This window comes from Conger conger, chromosome 13, assembly GCF_963514075.1.
Source record: "Conger conger chromosome 13, fConCon1.1, whole genome shotgun sequence".
Lineage (NCBI taxonomy): Eukaryota > Metazoa > Chordata > Actinopteri > Anguilliformes > Congridae > Conger > Conger conger.
The window spans coordinates 33187682-33199828 of record NC_083772.1 but is presented as its reverse complement, the minus strand read 5'-3'; the positions used below and the strand labels follow the sequence as shown (position 1 = coordinate 33199828).

Sequence of the window (12147 nt, the reverse complement as noted above, 5' to 3'; positions counted from 1 at the left end):
GCAGAAGTGCAGCGGTGTTCCTGAGGCAGGCGACGGCGCTCAGGGCTGCACACTCCTGTGCAGGTGATTTAGCGCGTCCTTCGCGCGGCCTTGGTCACACTCGTCTGAAATTCAGCTCACGTACTCCCTCCTCAGTCCCAGTGCCTTTTGGGAACTACTGTCGCCACTACAGCACGGATCACCTTCAGCCTCGCACAAACAGGCAGCTCACTTTGTAATTACAAAACGTCCGAGGAGATCCTTCCGGTTATGGGGCCTTGTATTGTACATGACAAAACAAGCAAACGTTGTTTATTTTCGCCTAATTTATTCTTCTAATAGAGTCAGTCGCTGGGGGCCGCCTGTTTCAGCTGACCGCCTTTTCCCACAGGCCAGTGACGGGCCTCCTGCCTCTGTACTGATACCTGGGTCTGGCTTACCTCCAGAAAATGGGCAGGAATCGGGCAAGTAGAACATTCTGGCAACCGGTACCACATCAATATGACTCTGGAGAGACTGTCCCCCGGAATGAAATCTGTTGGCATTCTGTACATTTACCACATTAACCAGATAATCCATCTCCACTGAGCCTTATCAAAACACTAATTAGTATTCTGAGGAGAACCGCACTTGAGATAATTAGTGCCACAGACTCCAAAGTCCAAGCTTCAAACAAAATACACTCACACACACACAAACACACACGCACGCACGCACGCAAATCCAGACACACATACACAAACACAAACACAAATGCACATGCTCTCACACACACACACAGCAGATCAACAGATAAACTGTTGGTGTGAACAATCTCAGTTTATTCCCAGCCTGCAGCTCACAGTCTGTTGGGGGGAGGGGGGTAGAGATCACACCCGCTGTTTGTGTTCTGTGAAAAATCTCCACCCTTGCGCAACGAGGGCTGGCGGTGCCCCAGACACGCACTTCTCCTCCCGTCTCCAACGCTGCACCCGCTCCCCTCCACTCCACTGACTCACAGCCCTCTTACTGGAACTCCTCACGCCTTCCCGCACGCCCTTGTTGCTCCTGTCGTTAGCCATTTTCCAGTATTTTCCGCTCAAACCCCCACTCCTCTCCCTGCCCTCCTCCTCCCGCGAAACGGAGTTTCAAATCCATACAAACCCATCAGCAGCTGACCGCGGTGAACCCTTCTGAATATGCAAATCAGAGTAATAACTCTGGGTATGAATGACCACCTGTTACAGCCCTACAGAGGCAGCACTATAATTTAGCCCTTTGCTGCCACCCTCACCGGCCAAAATGCCGCTGAAAATGTCAGCCGTTCAAATCACAACAACCAGACACTAATAATAATTTGAAACCCGAGGGGGAAAAACATTGTGCAACACGGTAATTCTAGAGAAAATCATTAATTATGTATTTTCATTTGATGCGAACATGAAAGAGCCTTGCTTTTGTGATGAATGGTGAAATGTACTATTTTCAATTACCTGGAAACCTGCAATAACAGCCTTATTTGAAATGTATTTAAAACACTGACCTGTCCCAGGCAATCATCACAAAGGAATTTGCCCTATAATGAAAACAAAATTAAAAGAAAAACACCAGATAACCATTGCTTAAGTTTTTTGTTATTCCTTACATTTCTTTTGAAACCTGCTTTTGCTTGCACCACTCAATGTGTTTGCAGAGATGTAGTGCCTTCTGGGGATTGTAGTATGTGGGGGTCAAAAGCCAGCTTAAGTTCTATGGCATGCAGGTTTTCCATTACTATTACAGAACAAATACACTGTCTGAACCCTTTTTTACCTGAAAAAAAGAACAGATTTGCCAATATGTAGCCCTATATTTACATTATCTGCCATTTCATCATTTCCTTTTCCGAGTCTCACATTTCACCGAAGAGAGAGAAACCATTTCCACAGGTGGCCATTTACCGCTGCAGCAGTAAAGACTGTTAGCATTATCATCACCATTTACCACTGCAGCAGTAAGGACTGTTAGCATTATCATCACCATTCACTACTGCAGCAGTAAGGACTGTTAGCATTATCATCACCATTTACCACTGCAGCAGTAAGGACTGTTAGCATTATCATCACCATTCACTACTGCAGCAGTAAGGACTGTTAGCATTATCATCACCATTTACCACTGCAGCAGTAAGGACTGTTAGCATTATCATCACCATTCACTACTGCAGCAGTAAGGACTGTTAGCATTATCATCACCATTCACTACTGCAGCAGTAAGGACTGTTAGCATTATCATCACCATTTACCACTGCAGCAGTGAGGACTGTTAGCATTATCATCACCATTCACTACTGCAGCAGTAAGGACTGTTAGCATTATCATCACCATTCACCACTGCAGCAGCAAGGACTGCTAACATTATCATGACCATTTACCACTGCAGCAGTTAAGACTGTTAGCATTATCATCATCATTAACTGTAACAATAAAGAGCAGCTGCCTCAGCGGACAGCACTATTAGTATGGCCATGGGCAGCAGGGCAACATTTATCCTACAGCCTCCTTCAAAATGTTTCTGCAACAAGGACAGGATGAAAAATAAACACCTCGGTATTGATGTAAGGGGGCAAGTTAACCTCCACAGGAAAGAAGATTTCCAGGACCAGTGAGACAGCTGGAATAGCACAGGCAAAATCACCATGGATACCACATGGATCAGGTGCAGTGGAATAAGGCAGAGAACAGGTGGTACAGGTGGTTAAAGTCCACAGTTTCATATTCTAACAAGAGCAGCAACAACAGCAGAAACATCAAAGGGTCCCCAGCTGTGCCAAATAAATTATGTTCTGATCAAAAATATTTCTAACATTAAACAACAATGATTTTCAAGACTTTATCATACTATGTTTACATCAAGTGAAAATAAGCTACATGGTAAATACATGGTTTAGAAAAATTCCAGACAAAGTTTTTCTTGAATTCTTAGTCGTGCTGTAGATGAAAAAGAAAAAAGCAAGTGGAAGTGTTAATTCAAGACCGTTCCAAAATAGTCAAGCAGACCCTCAAACAGTGGGAATCGAGCCAAGAGTCAGGCAGGGAGTAGGGGAAGGCTGGTCTTCAATCATCAAAAACAGTCAATACCAACCTTGGGAGAGACGTAAAGAAGCATATTCATATAAAGAATCACTCTTTATACCTCTATTTGGTACACAATCAGGCGTAGGAGTGGACAGCATATAAACAGGGAAGCATACCGAACAACCAGAGAGTTTTCACAAGCTAAAAAAACCCAACAAATACAGCTAAAGGACACATTAGATACAACAAACACAACAAAAGGACACATTTCAGTGAGTCACAGCGCCCAAAACATCTAGAACTTTCCAAACCGTCAAGACAGCTTCTAAAAGGCAGCTACTCTGGAGCTAAAGAAGAAGCGGCACAAAGTACCATTCAGCTTTGTGACAGTTAATTTACAACGGCCACATGCTGGGGGGGCAGAGGCAGGGCCCTTTTCATGTGTGTTAAGTTACAGCTGAGCTTGCTTTACATTGACATCATTTGGCTAACGCTCTTAACCAGGGCAAACTCACAGGTCCAGCCAGTTATGTGTGGCATCAACATCAGAGATAAATAGTGGCAAGTTCTGGCCACAGGGAAGCTTTGTGGCCAAGAGGGAAGTTCTGTCCACAAAGCTCCCCTGGCCTCTGTAAGTGATGTATAAGCAATGTTCTTACGTGCCCTGTCTCTGCATCATCTGCAATGCATCATTTGTTCATAAATACATTTTAAAAGAAATCTGCAGAAACAGACAAAACAGCACTCAAACTGGGAGTTTGGGAAAAGAGCTAGCAGCGCTATTCTGCATGGTGCAGGGCTAACTGGCTAACAGGTTACTATAGTGTGTGGAGCAGGGCCAGACAGCTAACAGGCTTCTATTATCTGTGTGGTGTGGGGCTAAAAGGCTAAAAGGGTGCTACGCTGCATGGTGTACGGATAAAAGCTGTGCCCTGGTACTGCCCAAGGCATTTCTCCAGTTTCCAACCAAGTGCTCTCTATGAGTGAGACAAATCCCATCTGCTCTGCTGGAGACTACAGGCTCTGTTCTGTGCAGACGCTCCTAAGAGATCCCTATCAGGCTCTGGCAGAGAGCAGCATGTCTGCACTGTTAAACAGCAGCTGGACTCCCTGCCCGTTTCATTGGCTAACAGGGGCTGGATATTAGCCCTCATACTCTATTTGAGACTTATGCAGTATCATTCATAATAAAAATTATTAAACCAATAATAATTCTATTAAATTAGCTCCACGGAGGCCGAGATGAGAGGAGCTCTCATAATGTAGGCTATTTAAAGGAAATGAAGAATGAAGACCGTGTTCTGTTTTGCTTGTATGGAACAGCTCTGTCCAATTTCTGGTTTATGCTTCACATCTGGAGCCAGTATCAGTGCAAATTAGGGCACACACCATCGACAGTGTGAATCAATGTCCTAAGGCACAACTATACTAATGATTTATATACATAAATACAGTTGATTTATTGCATCGCAAATTCAGTTTTCCCTTAACTTGTGGGCCATCTCTGAACACGGCGTGGCCCTCTGTGTTCCTCCTGGACAGTTCCAGTTAGATTGTGTTTTCTTTTTCAGAAATTCGGGTGTAATGTAAAAGGAATTTGCTATTGGAACATTTCCTGGGGTAACTACAGAGTATACAGTTACAAGAAATGAGATGAACTCAAATTTATGCAAAATACTCAGACACTAGTGTGTAGAATTAAATGCAAAATCACCAGTGAAAACAAGGACACTCTCATCGCTCTCACTTAACCGTCAACGTTTATTTTACATTGGTTTCCTATGATTAGAAGTCAGTGTACTGAAGGAAGTTTCAACTTCAAAAATGACAGCGCCTGGCTGTGTTGCGGAAGGGCCTATGTCATGTCCTCCCTGCAAACAACATTTGGTTACTGCCAAACAGCCTGTGACCGATGGCTCTTAGGTAAATATTATTTTATAACTGATTTCTGGAAACCCCGCAATGTTGTGGAGAGGAGCCAACTGCGTCATCCTGGAGATCAAATCACACCACATAGCAAGTCCAGCAGGGACAATCTTAGGCACAAACAGTGTTTAAACCAGGGGAAAGCAACCCTGGCCCTGGAGTGCCAATGACATTTCTGGTTTTTGTTCCACCTGAACTTGATCACAAGAGTTTGATGGATGATTAAAAGTCTGACCCTGAACATTCTGAAAGGCGAAATTCCTTCAATTCCCTCAAACCATGGTCACCTGCATTCACGAAACCTGACTAATAAAAACAAATCCAGTTATGTTGGTATCAGTTAGGGTGGAGCAAAAACCAGCACCATTTATGGCACTCAAGGACCAGGGTTGCCTACCAAGCTTGGTCTAAACCTGTAGCTCTCAAAATGTGAAATACTGAGGAAGGGAGGCAGATGTGCATTCTTTGCAGATGTGTGAACTGAAGTAGTTTCCCGTTATGGACACCCTGCCTGGCAGGCATAACGACCACAATATTCTTGTTGTTACATGATCTTTTGATAATCTTGATAGTCTTCCATACAGTCATTTTCAGTGCTTTTAACACAACAAATCAAAACACTTCCTTATGCAAAGGTACAGGGGGACATTCTGCAGGTCACGATCAAGGATTTAAGCTTATAACAAACTAGCTTGTTCGAGTTTGAATTAATATTTTAAATTATCTTATATTGCCATATATTTCTATGAATTTGCCAAAGGTATATATGCTACCACAAAATACAATCATGTTTCATTTCTCAAAACTAAGAAAAACAAGCACTTCTGCTCAATATAATATGGGCTACAGTCAGCTTTTGGCTCTGAATTTCACTGCGAGTGGTGAACCTGGCTGATATACGTGCAATGATGCACTCTAAAGCCAGGACAAAATCCATCTATGCCAGCCTGCCCTGGGGTCCTGCACAGCAGTACATAATTGGTCACAGTGCTGATAGGAAAGGGCCGGTTTCAGTCTAGAGGGCATTTCCAACTGGTTTGCTCAAAAGAGTTTCTCAGTGAATGGGGCCTGCAGTCTGTCTACATCAGGGCAGAAGCTGCTTTAGCTCAGCTGGTAGACTCAAGAGTGATGAAGACACAGTTGGCTAGCCAGCTGCACACATTTTTGGACATATTTGCACTTGTGTGCTGCCCTGCCATACTGACTAAAGATGTTGCTGTGATAGGACTGGTGTACAGATGTGATCAGCCCGTAACAAAGTAGGAAATGAAGCTCTGTTCAAAAACAATAAAGGATGCTTTATTTTTTGGACAGGTTTCTCCTTTTCAAGTTACTGCACTGCTGCTGCCACTATATAAAACTAGAGCAAAATAACCTCTTCGCGGTTGTATACCTCCACCAACCAGTCAAGTTGCAGTTTACATCCCTGCCTGTTCAGCAATAACTAACTTCTAAACTTGATGAATCCACAACAAGTAGAGCGTCATGTATTTTTATGCATTTCATTAAATAATTAATGTGCCATTTCTTTGTCATTGATGTTACACATAAACAACATTAAATGTTGAATAAAATATTTTTTCTTATTCCAACTTGAATATTTAGTTAAAGGCAGAGTAGTGGAATGATAAAATGTTTCATTATTTACATTTTTGTAATAAAATTGCACGTTTAAACAACATTGTATGAATGTTTTTATTATTTGAGTCCAAGTGGATGTTTCTGCCAAAGATATTTCCTGAAGGCGTTCTTCAGATATCACGTACACAAAAACGACATGAGGTCACCGTGACCTTTGACCTCCGACCACCAAAATGTAATCAGATCATCCTTGAGTCCAAGTGGACGTTTGCGCCAAGTTTTAAGAAATTCCCTCAAGGCGTTCCAGAGATATTGCGTTCACAAGGACGGACAGACAGACAACCCAAAAACGGCTGTCACCAGGGCGGAGGCATAACAGAAATAGTAATACTCCCTCAAATCAGTCTCAATCAGTTGTCATAAAAGGCAACATTATAGCCCAGCGAGACAGTGTTGCACCACTGAAATTACAGAACATTCATGAACATTTTATTGTTGCCCAAGGTAGGCGGTGGTCATTGCCCTTAGTAAAAAGCATAAACACACTCCAGTCGCCCAGAGTATAAATCAATGTCGCTGCGATCATCAACATTCATTACACATTGTTGGATGCTCTGTCGCTGGACAATAGATGAAATCAGAATGTTTGTAAACAAAGGTTGCTAAAATACTTCCAGGTAGCCACAGAATTAAGTAACGTTACTTAAAAATCGACTGAACCAGAGCTGTGTAGAAACAGTTAGCTAGTTAACTATGTCCAAAATCGTGTTGTGTTTGGGACTATAATTCAAAATGTAATCAGGCACACAGTGGATTGGGCTTTTTCTGATTCTTAAAAGGGAGGATTACCCAGATCATACAGTCTGTTTACAGGGCAGTCTCAGGTGCTTGGCACAGTCAATGACAGCTGACACAGAGACGTCTGACTTAAGTTTCACAGTGTCAGAAACATGGGGGGGGAAAACTAAAAAACAAAACCAGAACTTCTGATTGTATTGCTCATGTCCTTCACAAATGTTGTTGGCAGTTAACCTAACAGCAGATGCTCATCGGCAGCCGTACAGAGAAACACTGAGATAACTTTACAAACATGAAACGACAAATCTGACCTTGCCTCTTGCCTGTTGTTTTTTCCTGTTGTAAAACTAGTAAGCTAGCTATCTAGTTTTGGTGGTAACATTACAGTAATAGGGTTTCCAATAACGCACGCTAGCTAGCTAGTTTGCACTAGTTATTCATGTTATTCATGATGTCGGTTAGCTCACGTTACTTACAACGTTAGGGGCGTGCTGACAGCGAACGTTAACGTTACATTAGCTAGCTAGACCACATCGTATAAATCAAATAAATAAAACAATTTTGTTCAGTTTTCATAAATTTATATTCCGACATTGACTTCACGTGTTCAGACCTTGGTTTAATGAAACACAGAAAACACTGCCTGCTATTCACATTCCTCAATGTTGTCCACCCGGAAGTAAGTTCTTTACTGTTGTGACATCATGCTTATTTCATCTATAAACTGGCCTTAACCCGGCCTATAATCAAGACACACCAAGCCAGTGTTTCTAAATGTCACCTAGTCATGGGGAGGATGCTGAAAGGTGCACTTGCTAAAGACAGCAGTTAGGCCTAGCATTTACAATTTAGGCACACTGATAGACTAAACTCCCTCACAGCTCTCCTGAAATCACTTCTAAAAGATAACCTGAGGCACAATACCCCCAACCCTGCAAGAAAAAGGAGGGAGATTTAGAGATCAATGTCCAATAAGTGGAATGCATGGATTAAATTTGACTTGGCCACACAGCAACACGTTGCGCTGAGGTCCACATAATCCTGCACTGCAACTAGCAGTGGGAACTAGGTGGTGGTAGGCTGACTAAGAAAAAGGAGATGCTGAGTGTCCATGCAGTGTTAAATTCCAAGGGTCACCTTCTGCCCCAATAAGAACTCAGTGTAGCACATACTTGTTAGATGCCACATCTTTTTATTCTTCAGTCTACCATTTAGTCTGGACGTTGAAATCATCGGGGTATAGTTCATGTGCAGCTTGAGCAGCTAGACTGCATGTGCCCAATAGATCGGCGACAGCCAAACCTGCCACCTTCCATTCATATCTCGTTCCCTTGGTGATAGTCAAATATATGCCAGCCTGTAGGGCTGCCAGTCACATTAGAAATTGGCACAGACCTTCAGCATGAGATTGCAGCTTTAGCAGATAGTACCCCTGGGCACCATCCACTGGTGTACCATTTTACATGAAAGCTCCACATTCACACAGGTCTGTGTATGTGACCAATAAGGTGTTTACAGCTGCAAATGTTCAAATTTCACCATACATGCAGTGCAAGTCACACAATAGGGCCACACTACAAAACAACACATTACATCAAACAGAAAAATGCAGCCACAGAGCATTGTCTAACCACTTACACAAATATAACAACATACAATCGCTAATAACTACACCATCAACGATTTATTCCCTAAACTAAAAAAATACCAGAATTGGAACATGAGCCCTGCTAATTGAGACATAATGGCATTCGCTTTCATACATTTTCGTTTTCCTTTGTCGACTACAGATAATTAAATATCAGTAAACTGAGCATAGTTTGTGATATATTCGTAATATAATATGACGCGGCGGTGATAACATTTTGGAAAGGAACAAAAGCGCTTTAACGAAAAAGGCTCGGCGTGGTGGTTAATTATGGAAAATTATGTCGAGGAGCCTACGTGCATGCAAACAGTCTCTTTCTCGAACAGACTGTTTTTACATACTGCGGTCTGTGCCATAGGTTGGAACAAATAACGCAATCCATAAAATCTACTGTATCTTTGTTGTGCAACTCGATTCCTTGAAGGCGCGTTGAGTGGTTGAACGGTAGGCTACGTTTCAAGTTCAACAACAGCTCGGTAATAATCACATAGTCTGATCAAGTCCGTTTTCCCTTTCTTTCTGTGCGCAAACAGTTCGCTTAGCTAGAGTTCAAAATGTCATAAGTAGGCTAAGCAAGACATACAATTTTGCTGCACGTTTTTCTAAGTTAATTTAATTATTCAGATAGTAGGCCCAAATGCATTAATTCTGTTGAGCGCTAAAGGGAATAAAATAACAAATGTCCTTGTGTGAAGTGATGCGCTTTTACAGTTGCGTAAAGCCATAGGCTTATTTGCCAATCTTGCAGTTGATCTTACATTTGTTACATCTTAATAGGTTCCTTATAACGCATATTGTGGCTATAATTAAGTTGGCGGTGAGCTGTAATGATGGGTTTCTGAGAACGCAACCGTACAGAGCCAACATTATTAATTTATAAGGGTAGCTAGCCTACTCAGTTAGCTAACGAATACAAGTTTCCCTGTTTCCTATTAACCGTAGTGTGCTTTTGGTAAACAAATCAAGACGCTGTTTGGAAACGCTAGACCGACACATTTGGGTGCTATGCATAAGTAGAGTCCAGAAGCTAAATAACGGTAGCCAGCTGCACTTTATCTCAACAATGTCCGATGTCAATGTCAGTGTTTATACAGAGAAATGCTGCTAACGTGCTAGCTGTTATAGTGAGTAGCCTATGCTTTCATATTTACACAATTGTTGCCCAAATAGTTGGGAAAAAGCTTCGTTTCGATTGCTTTCTGAGTTAAACTGTGCATTTTAACAGCATTCGTGGTTGGATATGGAGCTTTCCAGATGTTCACTTTTTTTTTCTTCCGTGGAATTCCCAGCAGTGACTAATAAAGCGACCGTATCTTACCTTCCCGTACACCTTCGGCAGGGGCGACTCTGCAGCGCTCCTGCGACTGCGATGCTGATGCGCAGCCGAAGCCGTCCTGTCTCCACTCTCTTCGCGCAGCGTTTGTGCGGTCGCCTCGTTGTTCGACCCAAGCTGATTTTCGTTCGCGGTGACCCACGAAAACCCCCTGTCTTGCGGCAACATGAAACGCTCGTTTTGGTGAACCCGGAGCGTGGAGGAAGAATACCCAGGCACCACGCTTATTAAAAGATATACTGTAAACCGAAGAGGAGACAGCATCTTGAATGACCGCCGCGGCGCCATGTTTGTACGCTTCTCCCGTATCTGGAAGAGCGCCCTCGCGTGTAGTTGCTGTGAGACTCTGATCATCCCGCAGCATCAAATCCCTGAGGTGTAGTTAATTTATGTCGGCAATATACTGTACATTTGTATATTTATTTTACGTCAGCGTGCGCTTTAAGTTGGTTTAATTATTTCTGAACGTTCGCTTCTCGACCAAACAGGCAAAGGTCTTGGTCGCTATCATTACTATTATATATCAATGTCAGTGACAGCAGTGAGCGCATACGGTGTTATGGAACGTTAGCCAATGACTTGGGAACAAAGAAAGCATAGCTCTAGCCTATAATGTAATCCAGCAATACGATTACACTGGGAATCCAGAGCAACATTGTTAACCTAGATGGTAGGAGACATGTATGCAAATACACATCGGAATAGGATTAAAACCCATTCAGCGATGCACATATAGCCCTGCATATATATTGATGTATTTATTTATTTATTATTTCAGTTGACATTATCTAAACAAATAGACATGCATAAAACCAGCACTCCACAAACTGGCATGCTTTGGCAGTGCCATATCCATGTGAATCCCCCAAACAAGAGGACAGGTAGCTTTTAATTTGTGTACCATCATTTAAAGTTTAAAGTTGAGACAAACTAATAAGGCAAATTAATAAGTAATAAAACACTCAAGGTTTCAGCCAAGTATTCTCTGCAGTTTACAAATAACATCAAGTACCACTGACCAAAGTCAAGCGAGGGGATGTTTCCCAATCTGAGTCCTGGGGACTAATGTTTTGAGAGTGCAAGTAAAGTGACAGTTAGTCATTGACTTGTCTGAGCCAATCAGAAGGTTCTCACTGTCCACAGCCAAACAAAATGGTTGGTTCAGGCATTGATGCGATTTTTTGGTTTTGTGGGATGTCCGTAATGACAGGGTTCAACAATTGGAGCAAGTCTTAAAAAATGGAAAATAGACCAGATCAAGATAAGTGCAGGATAGACTGTGTAAACTTCAAGTAAAATAAATCAAACAAAATCAGCAGAGAAAGACATATTTGAAAAGTGTTTTAATTCCTGGGTGCTAAATTAGATTTTTTTTTTTTAAACCCCAAAGCATGTTAGTACCATTTCAGGGGGCTTTATCAGATTGAGTTGGTTCAATGTGTGAAGCTAATAGCCTAACCAAGCTCAATGAGTGGTTCCTGCCAATCCCCTGCACTGATCTGTGACAAAGTGGTGCTATACTTGTCTTTTCCTTTCACAAAACATAATGAGAATGTGCACGATCTGCCATTTTGATGCGTCTTAATAGCCACAATATACTGCATTCATATTTGCAGTTGCCGTCATCGAAAATGTTAACCTGTCCCCCAACTGACTCACCACTACTCATTATTGATAACATGGCTATCATCTCACTATCAAATGACAGGTGTAGCCCCCAAAACACAGAACATGTCACCGAGATATCAAAGCTACTCCAGCAGGGTGACAGGATTTACCAAGGCTTTACTGTGGCCCTTGGGAACCATTTTGATGGTGCCTGATGATACCAGTACTACTTCCTGTGT

General features: G+C 42.3%; 1 protein-coding gene across 3 annotated transcripts in view; it reads right to left on the bottom strand.

Annotated features, from left to right (window-relative positions):
* The window catches only part of sorl1 (sortilin-related receptor, L(DLR class) A repeats containing), a 65230-nt gene extending 54641 nt beyond the window's left edge, over positions 1 to 10589 (bottom strand). For all 3 annotated transcript variants that reach the window (XM_061217674.1, XM_061217673.1, XM_061217675.1), the window contains exon 1: positions 10286 to 10589. In XM_061217674.1, coding sequence (XP_061073658.1) covers positions 10286 to 10588 — 303 coding nt within the window. In that variant the 5' untranslated portion in view covers position 10589. The remainder of the gene's footprint in view (positions 1 to 10285) is intronic.
* Positions 10590 to 12147: the final 1558 nt, after the last annotated feature.